Source organism: Siniperca chuatsi, linkage group LG2 (genome assembly GCF_020085105.1).
Source record: "Siniperca chuatsi isolate FFG_IHB_CAS linkage group LG2, ASM2008510v1, whole genome shotgun sequence".
NCBI lineage: Eukaryota > Metazoa > Chordata > Actinopteri > Centrarchiformes > Sinipercidae > Siniperca > Siniperca chuatsi.
The window spans coordinates 515,602-531,865 of record NC_058043.1 but is presented as its reverse complement, the minus strand read 5'-3'; the positions used below and the strand labels follow the sequence as shown (position 1 = coordinate 531,865).

The following is a 16,264-nucleotide window of genomic DNA, read 5'->3' as shown; positions in this document are numbered from 1 at the left end:
TAGTGGACAACTGGACAACCAATCAACTGCAGGCCTCACTCACCTCAGTTAAGGTCTGTGTTCATGACTCCACCATAAGAAAGAGACTGGGCAACAATGGCCTGCATGGCAGAGCTCCAAGACGAAAACCACTGCTGAGCAAAAAGAACATTAAGGCTCGTCTCATTTTTGCCAGAAAACATCTTGATGATCCCAGAGACTTTTGGGAAAATACTCTGTGGACTGACGAGACAAAAGTTGAACTTTTTGGAAGGTGTGTGTCCCATTACATCTGGCGTAAAAGTAACACTGCATTTCAGAAAAAGAACATCATACCAACAGTAAAATATGGTGGTGGCAGTGTGATGGTCTGGGGCTGTTCTGCTGCTTCAGGACCTGGAAGACTTGCTGTGATAAATGGAACCATCAATTCTGCCGTCTACCAAAAACTCCTGAAGGAGAATGTCCGGCCTGCTGTACCTGCTGAGCCTATAAACATATAACAACATAACACTTTAGTTATTTTAAGTACATTTTGCTGCTTAAGCTTATGTACTTTTACTTAACTACCTTTATTTGTAATTAAATATTTTTATTTGTAACGGATTTAATTTGATGATGTAATTTGCATTGATACTTTTACGTAAAGGATCTGAATACTTCTTCCAGCAGTGAATATATCACCTGATACGCCTGCTGAAGTATATTCTGCTTGCTTGTACTTACTAAAGTAAGAGTTTCAATGCAGGACTTTTGTAATTAAGTATTAGTAAGTGCTTCCTCCTCTGAATATTAAATTAAATCCTTGTACTCGGGGAGGGACTGTTGTTAAGTATGTACCAAAGACAGTTATAGGAGAAGCCTGTGATGCTCATTTGCATTTGTACAAAGTGTCAGGGAGTCTTTGGCGTTTGAGCCGAGCAGGTCCTCTCATTGTTACTGAAACGAAGCCGAAGCATCCCTCTGGAGGAGGAGAATGCATTGTTGTGCATCATGAATGGAAACACAACAATAATAAGTGTGCTGCGTGCGGCATGCTTCAAATACCGTTCTCACCACTGATTGTTACAGGGAGATACTCAGTAAACAGTTTAACACTAATTCAACGGTCGGATATCCAGCAGTAACTCTCTGCTCGCTGCTGCCATATTCACATGGAAATGTTAAGCTGCTTATTACCATATGGCCGCACTTACTAGTAATAAACTGTAAGAGCTGCTGGGGAGCTGGAGGGAAACTGGGACGCACACTTCCCAGTTGTCAGCTCTGAATGGTGTGAGTGTGAGAAAGCTGCGGTCCTGTCTTTGTCCTCCGAGCAGCAGCTGGACCTTTCACTCTCCGACACCAGACTCCCGCCAAAAAACTCCACAAAGAGTTTATCTCGCTGAGTTTATTAAAATAATAAGTAACAGCTGCTTTTACTGTATATTTAGCAGAGTGCCTGTTTGGTCATGGTTTATCATTTCTTCTTTATTATACTGTATTTGTTGGCTGTCTGCTTACTTTTTTATGTGTAACTAAGAGCAAACAGCTGCTGGAGGCGTCACCAAGTCTAAAGAGTCTTAATAATAACAATAAGAGTCAATGCACACCTGATAATATCTGAAACATTACGACACACCGGCAGATGTACAGTATAAGTGTGTGTTAATGAGGGACACCTGTGGGGGCTCATCCAGGTGTTGTGACCACAGGGGGCGCTGTTACACAGATAGCTACAAAAGGCCAATAACCCGACAATATTCAGAGAGTATACTACATGTTTTTAATCTAGCCTCTGTGTCAGAAACTGTGACCTTCATCCTGGTGAGCTTCTGTTGAGCCTTTATGACTTCACTGTGTCAGTCACTCTTTATAACAGAAGACAGAAAGTACCTGACAATACTTTGATGCAGCATTTCTGATTGTATTTTCCAGGTACAGTTCAGCAGCAGCACAGCAGCGGACAACTCACCAAAATGCTGTTTATATTATCTGTGGAGTCTGTGGAGGACTGCCTGTAGTCCAAACTGAGGGCAGCACTGTAAACTGTGCGGGTCTCAGTTTCACTGCAGGTTCCCACACTTGGAGGCCAATGAACAGCTCCTATAATGACAGAAAGATTAGAATGAATTCATGCTAAATTGACTGTGTTACTGTCTGGACAAAGACTGCGTCACGAAAAAATGGAAAATTCGTGTCCATGTTCACGAATCCTTTAAATTTCGTGACTATTTCACAAACTGCCGTGAGACTGTGCTGCATCAGCAGGATGACATCATCTCACTGTTGGAAAATAAATCTGTTTTATGACGTCATGACGCTGTGGTTAAAGCAGATAACATCGCTGACAGAACGTGACAGGTCCAACAGGTAAATCAAGTCCTGAACAAGAGAAGTTATTGGCTGGTGGAGGAAACTGTTTGACCAACCAGGAGCTGCAGTGTGTGATTCTGCAAGTCGTTGAATAAAACTATTACAACAGTTAATTTACATTCGTCTGTTTGTCACATTAGTTTAGTTTTAAAAATGTAAAACATCTTGTCGTAGTTCTCGTTTTCAAAGGTCACCTTTTTCTTGTTTTCGTCGTCAAAGAATATTTTCCATCATAGTTTTCTTTAATGAAATGAACTCAGGTACCACAACACCTTTGCTGTCATTATCATGTACCTGCACACTCGGAGGTGTGCTGGGGGTCTGTGTGGAGGGTCGACTCCCCGGCAGCTGTCCAGATGGCCCATTGAGGCCGGAGCATAATGAGGGTCTGGAGGATCAGTGGCGGCCGCCGCAGGGTGGGCCGCTGCCCTGAATGGAGGCTGAAGTGTGGGAACGAGGAGCCGGTCGCAGCTCTCACACATTCCTCAGTGCAGAGAGGTCCTCACACACACACACACACTCGCTGATGCATCTGGGCTCAAAGCCATGGAGACGTGTTGTTTGGCGTGTGCACGTGGGGGGGGGCACTCTGAGGCTTTTCTCTCTGAATGGGGGAACCTGCACTGGAATGTGTTTATAGGCAAAATGATGCGTTTTCATCTGCATATTGTGTCATGACTCACTGCTAAGAAATGCATCCTGAGGAACAGAGAAGAAAAGGACGTTAAGATTTCCCTCCAAGAGGACTCTGCACCATCTGCCTCTTTCATGGTCATTAACGCACATTAAAGACGCCCAAATTACTCACTCATTTCCTCCCTCGCTCGGGGCAACCATCTTATATTCTTCTCTCTGCTGTTAAAAGTCACTCTAGTCACTATATCATTAACTCAATAGAAATATTTATAATAGTAAAAGAACTTTATTTGTAGGCCGCTTTTAAAAAAGAAGCGTAAAAAGAAAAGACGTAAAACCAGAAAAATGTAGCGTCCTTAACTTAAGTAAAAGTATCAGTACAGTAAGTAAAAATACTGCATCACAAATAAAAGTCCTTCATTCTTCAAGTAAAAGTACAGAAGTATTCTCAGCTTCATGTACTTAAACCATATCGTACCATAACCTGCTGTCTTCCATATAAAGTAGCCGATTCCATAACTGTACTTAAGTACAACTTTTAAGGTACTTTACTTTCCATTTTCTACTACTTTACTTCTACTTCACTACATCTCAGAGGGACTGAAAAGTCTGTAAGAGTAATTTATCAAAACTCCTGTTAAACAGTAATACTTGTGTACTTTTACTGCTGATGCTTAAACTACATGAAGCTGATAATACAAATGGACTTTTACTTGTAGTGTAGTATATTGACATTGTTGTAGTACTTTTACTAATGGAAATGGTGTGAATACTTCTGCCAGCGCTGGCAGCAGGTGTTGAACCACATGTTTGGTTTATGAGAGGGCTGCAGGAGGAGGAGGAGGAGGAGGAGGTGTAGTAATCAGTAGATGAGTATAAACACACTGAAACGCTCATGAGGTCTGGTTGATGTGAACGAGGGCGGGAACACGGGGAGACGTCCCACACGCGTCCCCTGGCTCGGCGGAGCCTCTGATCTGATCCTGCAGGTTGAAAGGGTCTCTGTGGAGGGGGGAGGCCTGGGGGGGCCGGGGAGAGCGCTCTATTGACTGGAGGATGTGTGTGAGCAGGATCCCAACCTCCTTTCCCACACTCTCTTCTCCATTTATTACATATTCTCCTAAAGAGGTGAGTGAAAGAGGAGGAGGTGGGGGGGGGGTTCTCAGAGGAGCAGGAGGAGGGGTCACACAATAGAAGTGTGCCTTCCCAGAGGACTCTGGATAATTGTGTTTAATTGACAGTTACTTTTTCCCTCCAATTCTCTCTGAGTTTTGCCCCACGTCTCTTTTAGTTTGTTGAAATTATAAACATCTATTATTTTATTTTACTGGCAACACTTTTCTTTAAAAAGGCTATAATGTGTATTTCAATAATAACATATTAAATTTTAAATCTTAAAATACAGAAAAATGTAAAGTATCAAAAGTAAAAGTACATAGTAGCCCCTGTTAGTGTTATTATGTATATTATATTATATTATTAATACTCGTTCATTAACATTTAAGAAGCATTTTAATGTTGAAGTTTGTCAAGTTAAATTAAACAATCTGTTGGGAAGTTTAATTTCTAACAATGATTCATGTCTGTTGTTTCCAGTGAGTAGTCTAATCTCTAACTTTTGACAGTTTCAACAATAAAACTTTAAGGTTTATATCAAAAACAGGGTTTCATTCCCTGTTAATCCAACAGTAACGTTTCAGGTCAGTTCCCTTGTACAGAGCATGTAAACTGACCTGTTGTCAGTGTGCTGTGAATCCAGCATGTGTCTTATCTTTATGTCTTTAGTGGCCCTTATCAGGCTTCTGTCTGAGCCGCTGCACATCTGCAGCAGCCTGATCCCATCAGACAGCAGGAAGGTTCCCAGGTAATAAAAGTGTGTCGCTCTGCACCTTCACACATCTGCAGCAGCGCTCCGGCCATGAGGCCAGTTAACCATGAGATAATTGATGCCTCTCTCCTATTGTTGTGTGTGCCTCGCCCACTGGCCTCAGAGTGTGGGAAAGCTAATCCTGCCTGGGACTCATGGCTTTGTAATGCTAATGTGGGCCTATAAATAGAGGCGAGGGATCCTCAGTCACCTCACAGCTCACTCTGCTCTCCCACAGAAGCTCTGCACTCCAGCACAATGGCTCCAGCCAACACCAGAGACTCTCCCGTCTCAATGCTCTCCACCAAAGACAGACACAAAGTAAGTCCTGCTTCTCATTCAGTCTTATGACACTTGTGAACCGCTCAGCTCCTTTTCTCTGTGGCCTGAATGTACTGAATGTGTTCCTGACTGAGCTTCCTGTTGTGTTCACCAGCTGAGGAAACCAGCTGTGGAGAAGATGCGCAGAGATCGCATCAACAGCTGCATCGAGCAGCTCAAGGTCCTGCTGGAGAAGGAGTTCCACAAACAGGATCCCAACGCCAAGCTGGAGAAGGCCGACGTCCTGGAGATGACGGTGGTGTTCCTGAAGCAGCAGCTGCGGCCTCAGAGCCCGGCCGCTCGCACGGCTCACGGCGACGGCTACTCCCACTGCTGGAAGGAGACGCTGCACTTCCTGTCCGCCAGCTCCCTGAAGGAAGTGACCCTGCCGCACCTCCGGTACCTCCACGCTGCCCACAGAGCCGGCCAGGACGCCGGCCCCACGCCGGCCCTCTCCTCCCACAGCCACATCCAGGCTGCGGTGAAGCAGCTGCCCAGCCCCGACAGAGCCGTGTGGAGGCCGTGGTAGAAGCTCCATGAAACTCTGGATCAACCCGATGGATGTTCACCATCATGGAGCCCGCAGGAGACTGACCTCCACATCATTTATTCAACGGACCTTTCCTCTTTATTATTTTATCCTGTTTTAAAGAAAGATTTCTTCATATTGAAGAAAGTGTTTTTCTTGTTGACAGCGGCTCAGTTTGTGCTGTTGAAGAACTTTGACTTCATGAATCCTGTTTCCTCTGAGGATTGTTTGTAGAGACGTTGTCTTCATGTGGATGTTTGCTGAGCTAACTGAAACCTCATTATCATTCTCTTAGTGTGTTGATGATGTTGTAGTGCACTGAATGCCTTTTGTAAAGGCGGTGTTGGGACCGCAGGTGTTCCAAATGAGGCATTATTGTGCTGTGAAATGAAGCGTAGACACTATGTGTTTGCTCTAATTACTTGTTAAAGTGATTGAATGTGAAAACAAGAACACTTTTCCTGAGGAAAAGTAAAAATGAAAACTTGTAATCTCAAAAGAGAAATCTCAGAATAAACATTTTTTTGCAAACGATCTTGATATTTTCTGTTTTCTTGCAATATTCATTTTCTTTCAGTTTTTGACATAAAAAAGAAAAATTCTTCCTGTAAATGAGATTGTGAGCTGCTGTGAACTAAGATCTTTATTATCTCCATAAAACATGAGGACAGAATGTGTAAATCAGTGTGATAAGATAGATATTGATCGGGCTTCTCTCCCATTAATCCATGAAAACAGGAGGTGTTGTCTGAGCCTCGTGGGTTTAGAGGTCTCCCACACCCTTCAACCAGGACCAGGCTTATTGTGACGAGAGATAACAGCAATTATTATGTATCTGTGTGTGTTTGGGGGGGTTGTAGGTTTGTATCTCCAGGTTATTCTCAGGTTTTATTGAAAATGCAATGCATGCACTGCATCGTCCTGAAAGGTTCGATAAAATCAAAGCACGATTAAGGTTAACGTTACTTTATTGTCTCCCATTGGAGATCAATGTCTTGGATAGCTGCATGAAAACCAAAACATCACAATGAAACACATTAAATAAGAACGCTTGCAAACACAAGCCTGAGATAAAACCAAGCAAACTACAGACATCTGAAAGCATTCACACCTTAGTGAATAAATTTCAAACACGTCTCACTTTACATGCTGACAAACAAACACACGACGGGTGAAAACCTGCATGTTGTTACATTTCAAGCTAAATGAACTCTTGAACAGGGACAGGAGGAAACATGAAGATCTGAGTTGGAGGCTGTTGGGTGAAAAGTCTTCCTCAGCGGACGGGTTTAAATTTAACAAAACTCCAACATACTTCAGACTTTATGTTGTATGAACTCTGTATCTTCATCTCTTTTACAACTTATAACATTTTCATTCTTATCTGGGTTCATTTGCTGAAGAAATACAAATTTGAGATAGCCTACTTGAATATTTATTTTATGCTATGTTATACTTCTACTTTACAAAATTTCAGAGGGAAATATTGTACAATATACTACTATTCACTACATTTATTTTATTTAAGTTACTTTTCAGGGTAATATTTTACTTTCAAAACACAAAGATTATTATAAAGCTCATACAGGTTGATGTGTTGTTACAGAATAAATTTCCCAGCAATATATAAAGAAATTATGATAATTAGTTCCACCTCATCAGTGACAGCATTACAATACTGGGTACAACTTTCTTATGACGCCTGTTTTAAAAAGGGTTAATAAGATGCAACAATCAGCTTTATTAGTATTTGTTAAATAATTTATTAAAGGTTTTATAGATTAATCATAGAGAGTGCCGGGATGTAAAATATTTGCTTTGTGTATTCTCCTTTGCAAGAAAACATTTTGCAAAATGAATACTTTTACTTTTGATACTTTACTTAAAATTTGAATGAAGGACTTTTTCTTGTAATGGATTATTTTACAGTGTGGTGTTGCTACTTTTACTTAAGTAAAACTACTTAACTGACTACTTCTTCCACCTCTGTTAACCTGTAAATAAAGTATTTAGAATTAGCTGCACCTTGACCAGTAACAACACTAAAATGCATTAAAATGCAGTTTACAGTACATGATACAGTATATGAACCCTCTGAAAGGGACGAGTCTGCATGATGAACACATCTACTTTCGATATTTTCAGTACATTTAGCTGAAAATACTTACATATTTTGAATGCAAGACTTATTACAACTACTTGTATACTGACACAACTTTCATATCTTCTGTGAAGCTGACAGTTTTCAACATAAATTTAAATCTTTATGAAGACGACTGCATCATCAGCCTATAAGGGACTCTATTTGATCACTGTTACTGATATTTTCTCAGGACCCTCCCCTGAAGGCAAAAGCTGCAAACCTCCCCCACCAACAGTGCAAAGTGATAAAGGAAGTAAGAAAGGCTTAAAGTGTCTTGGTTGGACAAAACAAATCATAAAATCATTAGATTTTATGATACAAACTGATAAAACTAATGCCAGTAATAATTTTCATACAGTCCCTAAATGGAGTAAACTGAAAGAGAACTGACCCCAGTTCAGATTTATCGAAGAGGAGAAACTAAGCCCCCTTTACGAACTGTATAACCATTGTAATGTGTTATTGTGCTGCATTGTGTGTCCTTACCTGTGTGTGTGTGTGTGTTTGCTCAGAGTGTGTAAACCCATCTGCACCCACACCTGCAGCCTGACTTACACCTGCTGAAATCAGACACAGGGCAGAGATTTCCCACGCCTCCACACAGGTGTGAAACATGCATCACCACGACTGCTTCAACAAGAAAACTGTATGACTCGCTGTGTACTGCACCGATATACTGTGTACTACACCGATACACTGTGTACTGCACCGATATACTGTGTACTACACCGATACACTGTGTACTACACCGATACACTGTGTACTGCACCGATATACTGTGTACTACACCGATACACTGTGTACTGCACCGATATACTGTGTACTGCACCGATATACTGTGTACTACACCGATACACTGTGTACTGCACCGATACACTGTGTACTACACCGATACACTGTGTACTGCACCGATATACTGTGTACTGCACCGATATACTGTGTACTGCACAGATACACTGTGTACTACACCGATATACTGTGTACTACACGATATACTGTGTACTGCACAGATACACTGTGTACTACACCGATACACTGTGTACTGCACCGATACACTGTGTACTGCAAGATATACTGTGTACTGCACCAATATACTGTGTACTACACCGATACACTGTGTACTGCACCGATACACTGTGTACTGCACCGATATACTGTGTACTGCACCGATATACTGTGTACTACACCGATACACTGTGTACTGCACCGATACACTGTGTACTGCACCGATATACTGTGTACTGCACCGATATACTGTGTACTACACCGATATACTGTGTACTGCACCGATATACTGTGTACTGCACAGATACACTGTGTACTACACCGATATACTGTGTACTACACGATATACTGTGTACTGCACAGATACACTGTGTACTACACCGATATACTGTGTACTGCACCGATACACTGTGTACTGCACCGATACACTGTGTACTGCAAGATATACTGTGTACTGCACCAATATACTGTGTACTGCATGATACACTGTGTACTGCACGATACACTGTGTACTGCACCGATAGTCTGTGTACTGCACCAATATACTGTGTACTGCATGATACACTGTGTACTGCATGATACACTGTGTACTGCACCGATATACTGTGTACTGCACCGATACACTGTGTACTGCACCGATATACTGTGTACTGCACCAATATACTGTGTACTGCATGATACACTGTGTACTACACGATATACTGTGTACTGCACCGATACACTGTGTACTGCAAGATATACTGTGTACTGCACCAATATACTGTGTACTGCACGATACACTGTGTACTGCACCGATATACTGTGTACTGCACCGATATACTGTGTACTACACCGATATACTGTGTACTGCACGATATACTGTGTACTGCACCAATATACTGTGTACTGCACCGATATACTGTGTACTACACCGATATACTGTGTACTGCACGATACACTGTGTACTGCACGATACACTGTGTACTGCACGATACACTGTGTACTGCACCATATACTGTGTACTGCACCTATATACTGTGTACTACATCGATATACTGTGTACTGCACCGAAATACTGTGTACTACACCGATTAACTGTGTACTGCACCAATATACTGTGTACTGCACGATATACTGTGTACTGCACGATATACTGTGTACTGCACCGATATACTGTGTACTGCACCGATACACTGTGTACTGCACCGATATACTGTGTACTGCACGATACACTGTGTACTGCACCGATATACTGTGTACTGCACGATATACTGTGTACTGCACGATACACTGTGTACTGCACCGATATACTGTGTACTGCACGATATACTGTGTACTGCACGATATACTGTGTACTGCACCGATACACTGTGTACTGCACCGATATACTGTGTACTGCACCGATATACTGTGTACTGCACGATATACTGTGTACTGCACCGATATACTGTGTACTGCACGATATACTGTGTACTGCACGATACACTGTGTACTGCACCGATATACTGTGTACTGCACCGATATACTGTGTACTGCACAGATACACTGTGTACTGCACCGATATACTGTGTACTGCACGATACACTGTGTACTGCACCGATACACTGTGTACTGCACCGATATACTGTGTACTGCACGATATACTGTGTACTGCACGGATATACTGTGTACTGCACGATATACTGTGTACTGCACCGATATACTGTGTACTGCACGATACACTGTGTACTGCACCGATACACTGTGTACTGCACGATACACTGTGTACTGCACCGATATACTGTGTACTGCACCGATATACTGTGGCGCAGGTTTCTCTGGAGTATTGAACCCTGATAAACACCATGCAGATACAACAGTCAGCCAACTTTTCCCTGCAGATCTGGAGGCAGATAAGTTGGGGGGGGGCTGCATGGTCAGAAGGTTTCTCACCATCGTGGTGTGTGTGTGTGTGTGTGTGTGTGTGTGTGGGGGGGGGGGTAGTTTAACATGGCACACTTCCTTTGTCCTGGGGATAAAGGGGGAGAAAGGCTGAGGAGTGTGGGAAAGCTGAGGAGAGGCAGACTCCACACAGGGGAGACGCCCTGCAGCTCAGCTTACAACTCACACACACACACACACACACACTCTCAGAAACACACACTAACCCTAACCTGACATGACATGACATTAGATGACATGAGAGGACCTGAGGGGGGTCAGATGGGACCTCAGGGGGACCTGAGAGGAACTGATAGGGAGCTCAGAGGGGACCTGAGAGGACGTGAGGGGGGTCAGAGAGACTTGAAAGGAACTGAGGGTGTTCAGAGGGGTTCAGAGGGGACTTGAGAGTACATGACATGACCTCAGAGGACTTGAGGGGGGGCAGAAGGGTTCATAGAGGACTTGAGAGGACCTGACAGGACCTGAGAGAACCTGAGGGGGGTCAGAGGGGACCTGAGGGAGACGTGAGGTAAACTGAGAGGACCTGAGTGGGATCAGAGGTGATCTAAGAGGACCTGAGGGGAGTCAGAGAGGACCTGAGAGAACTTGAGAGGGGTCTGAGGGGACTTGAAAGGAACTGAGGGTGTTCAGAGGGGTTCAGAGGGGACTTGAGAGTACATGACATGACCTGAGAGGACCTGAGGGGGGTCAGATGGGACCTGAGAGGACCTGAGAGAATCTGACGGGGGTCAGAAGAGACCTGAGAGGACCTGATGGGCGTCAGAAGGGACCTGAGAGGACCTGAGAGAACCTGAGAAGGGTCAGAAGAGACCTGAGAGGACCTGATGGGTATCAGAAGGGACCTGAGAGAACCTGAGAGGGGTCAGAGGGGACTTGAAAGGACCTTAGTGGGACCTGAGAGGACCTGAGGTGGATCAGAGGTCACCTGAGAGGACCGGAGGAGGGTCAGAGGGGACCTGAGGGAGGTCAGAGGGCACCTGAGAGGACCGGTGGGGGACCTGTGGGGTCAGAAGAGACCTTAGAGAACCTGAGGGGACCTGAGAGGCCTTGAGGGGGGTCAGAGGGGACCTGAGAGGACCTGAGAGGGGGTAAGAGAGGACCTGAGGGGGGTCAGAGCGGACCTGAGGGGACCTGAGAGGACCTGAGGGGGTCAGAGGGGTTCAGAGGGGACTTAAGTGGACATGAGAGGACCCGAAAGGACCTGAGGGGGTCAGATGGGATCAGAGAGGACCTGAGGGGACCTGAAATGACCTGAGGAGGGTCAGATGGGATCTGAGAGGACCTGAGGGGGCTCAAAGAGGAAATGACAGGACCTGAGGGGACCTGAGGGAGGTCAGAGGGCACCTGAGAGGACCGGTGGGGGACCTGTGGGGTCAGAAGAGACCTTAGAGAACCTGAGGGGACCTGAGAGGCCTTGAGGGGGGTCAGAGGGGACCTGAGAGGACCTGAGAGGGGGTAAGAGAGGGACCTGAGGGGGGTCAGAGGGGACCTGAGGGGACCTGAGAGGACCTGAGGGGGTCAGAGGGGTTCAGAGGGGACTTAAGTGGACATGAGAGGACCCGAAAGGACCTGAGGGGGGGCAGATGGGATCTGAGAGGACCTGAGGGGACCTGAAATGACCTGAGGGGGGTCAGATGGGATCTGAGAGGACCTGAGGGGGCTCAAAGAGGAAATGACAGGACCTGAGAGGACATGAGGGGGGTCAGAGGGAAGCTGAGAGGCCTTGAGGGGGGTCAGAGGGGACCTGAGAGGACCTGAGAGGATCTGAGGGGGGTCAGAGGGGACTTGAAAGGACATGAGGGGGGGCAGAAGGGTTCATAGAGGACTTGAGAGGACATGACAAGACCTGAGAGGATTTGACGGGGGTCAGAAGAGACCTGAGAGGACCTGATGGGCGTCAGAAGGGACCTGAGAGGACCTGAGAGAACCTGAGAAGGGTCAGAAGAGACCTGAGAGGACCTGATGGGTATCAGAAGGGACCTGAGAGGACCTGAGAGGGGTCAGAGGGGACTTGAAAGGACCTTAGTGGGACCTGAGAGGACCTGAGGTGGGTCAGAGGGCACCTGAGAGGACCGGAGGAGGGTCAGAGGGGACCTGAGGGGACCTGAGAGGACCGGTGGGGGACCTGTGGGGTCGGAAGAGACCTTAGAGAACCTCAGGGGACCTGAGAGGCCTTGAGGGGGGTCAGAGGGGACCTGAGAGGACCTGAGAGGGGGTCAGAGAGGACCTGAGGGGGGGTCAGAGGGGACCTGAGAGGACCTGAGGGAGGGGGGTCAGAGGGGACCTGAGAGGACCTGAGGGGGGTCAGAGGGGTTCAGAGGGGACTTAAGAGGACATGAGAGGACCCAAAAGGACCCGAGGGGGGTCAGATGGGATCTGAGAGGACCTGAGGGGATCTGAAGGGGGTCAGAGAGGACCTGAGGGGGGTCAGAGGGGACCCGAGGGGACCTGCGAGGTCCTGAGGGGGGGTCAGAGGGGACCTGAGAGGACCTGAGGGGGGTCAGATGGGATCTGAGAGGACCTGAGAGGATCTGAAGGGGGTCAGAGGGTACCTGAAAGGGCCTGAGGGGACCTACAAGGACCTGAGAGGATCTGAGGGGGTTCAGAGCAGACCTGAGAGGACCTGAGGGGGGTCAGAGGGGTTCAGAGAAGACTTGAGAGGACATTAGAGGACCTGAGAGGATGTGAGGGGACTTGAGGGGGGTCAGAGAGGACCTGAGAGGACATGAGAGGACCTGAGGGGGGTCAGAGGGGACCCGAGGGACCTGAGGGAGGGGGTCAGAGGGGTTCAGAGAAGACTTGAGAGGACATTAGAGGACCTGAGAGGATGTGAGGGAGGCTTCAGAGGGGTCAGAGAGGACTGAGAGGACATGAGAGAGGGGGGGACCCGAGGGGACCTGCGAGGTCCCTGAGGGGGTCAGAGGGGACCTGAGAGGACCTGAGGGGGTCAGGGGGTTCAGAGGGGACTGGGACATGAGAGGACCCAAAAGGACCCGAGAGGGGGTCAGATGGGATCTGAGAGGACCTGAGGGGAGAGAGGACCTCTGAAGGGGGGGTCAGAGGGGACCTGACCTGAGGGGGTCAGATGGGACCTGAGGGACCTGAGAGGATCTGAAGGGGGGTCTGAGGGGCCTGAGGGGACCTACAAGGACCTGAGAGGATCTGAGGGGGTTCAGAGCAGACCTGAGAGGACCTGAGGGGGGTCAGAGGGGTTCAGAGAAGACTTGAGAGGACATTAGAGGACCTGAGAGGATGTGAGGGGACTTGAGGGGGGTCAGAGAGGACCTGAGAGGACATGAGAGGACCTGAGGGGGGTCAGAGGGGACCTTACAGGACCTGAGGGGGTCAGAGGCGTTCAGAGGGGACTTGAGAGGACCTGAGCGGACCTAAGAGGACCTGAGAGGATCTGAGGGGGTCCATTCAGAGGGACAACCTGAGAGGACATCTGAGGAGGGGGTCAGATGGGACCTGAGAGGACCTGGGAGGATCTGAGGGGGGGTCAGGGACCTGAGAGGATCTGAGGGGGGCAGTGGGGACCTGAGAGGACATGAGAGAACCTGAGTGGGGTCAGAGGGGACTTGAGAGGACCTGAGAGGACCTAAGAGGACCTGAGAGGATCTGAGGGGGGTCAGAGGCATTCAGAGGGGACTTGAGAGGACATTAGAGGACATGGGAAGACATGAGGGGGGTCAGATGGGACCTGAGAGGACCTGGGAGGATCTGAGGGGGGTCAGATGGGACCTGAGAGGATCTGAGGGGGGTCAGTGGGGACCTGAGAGGACATGAGAGGACATGAAAGGACCTGACACAACCTGAGGGGGGTCAGAAGGGACATGAGAGGATCTGAGGGGGGTCAGAGGGGACCTGAGAGGACCTGAGAGAACCTGAGTGGGGTCAGAGGGGACTTGAGAGGACCTGAGAGGACCTGAGGGGGATCAGAGGGGACCTGAGAGGACCTGAGGGGGGTCAGAGGGGACCTGAGAGGACCTGCGGGTAAAAGACGATGTATTTTGGTCCTATTAAGAGAACAATAGGCCTGATTACTGATCACTGGGCCATCTTGAAACTATTAGGTCAGTTTCAGGTGAAACTAGCTATTAACAGATACTCAGGCAGATTCCTTCCTGAGGGCAGGGCTTATGCAACTCAGATTAGCTTAAATTTCCAGTTCCCGTCCAATTTTTTTCACAATTCAGAATGACTTCCGGATGGGAGCCGAAACGTCTTGATTCTGAAAACAGTGTCCAGATGACTACGACTGAAACCTTTTCTACGATATTACATACATATATACAAACATGAATACATGTGCATATACATTTATATATACAGTGTCCAGTTTATTAGGTACACATATCTAAGAGGTGTTGATTCAGCTGTACGATCAGTTTGTGCTGCTGTTAAACTATACTGAGTTATACTGACAGGTGTTTCTGTTATTTTGTCCATCACGTTTACATCAGTGAGGGCACACTAAATATTTTAAACACTGAGTAGCTACAATTTTGAAGTACTCGTACTTTACTTTTTAATTTACAATTTATGCTACTTTCTACTCCTACTCCACTTCATTTATTATATAATAAACAAATGTTCAATTCATAAAATGTGTTATTAAAGATTAAATGTCCTCCAGTGGTGGAAGAAGCATAAAATACTATAAATATTTTATATACAGTTTAACAGAGGTGGAAGAAGTACTCAGATCCTTTACTTAAGTAAAAGTAGCAATACCACACTATAAAATACTCCATTAAAAGTAAAAGTTCTGCAAAGTTTAACTTAAGTAAAAGTACAGAAGTATCATCAACCAAATGTACTTAAAGTATTAAAAGTACTCTAATGCAGAACAGTGTTTTAATATATCACAAATTATTAATAATATTGGATTATTAGTCCTAAAAGTCTTTTTTTTTCTTACAATAAGTGGAAGACACTGCCGGTCTACTGAGATTATTTTAACGTGTTTCCAATAAAAATCACCTTTTCATGAACTTAAAAAAATAAATGTGAAAATGTTGAAAGAAGAAAGAATTTTTTAAAAAGTCACCTTTTTTTTGTTTTTACAAAATAAGACTCAGATTGTTACAGTGTGTGCAGTATTTCAAATGTTCACAGTAACTGAAGCTGTCACATAAGTGTAGTGGAATAAAAAGTAGAGAAAGTACACGTACCTCAAAATTGTATTTAAGTACAATATATGAGTAAATGTACTAAGTTTCTTTCCACCGCTGCCCCTGAGTGAAGTCACTGCAAAGATCTGACAAGAATCTAAAGGATCTGTTTTGCTTAATTTTCCAAATATACATCGACCCAAACCATGTACACTTTACATAAACAAAAAACACCTGCTTGTCCTCAACTAAATGAAACTTAAACACCTGGAAGGCACAAAGATTCTCTGCTGCCCTCTTAAGTGTAGTGTGATGAACACCTGGTGTTACATGATGTGTAAATTATGTAAAACATCTGGAATTAAAATGCAAAAAAGGAAAATTACTCATTT

General features: G+C 45.7%; 1 protein-coding gene across 1 annotated transcript; it reads left to right on the top strand.

Annotated features, from left to right (window-relative positions):
• Positions 1-4,933: 4,933 nt before the first annotated feature.
• On the top strand, positions 4,934-6,221 carry LOC122886444 (transcription factor HES-5-like). The gene is made up of 2 exons (XM_044218666.1): positions 4,934-5,158; positions 5,274-6,221. The coding sequence occupies exons 1-2, from the start codon at positions 5,096-5,098 to the stop codon at positions 5,685-5,687; spliced, it is 477 nt and encodes a 158-aa protein (XP_044074601.1). The 5' UTR covers positions 4,934-5,095; the 3' UTR covers positions 5,688-6,221.
• The last annotated feature ends 10,043 nt before the right edge of the window (positions 6,222-16,264 follow it).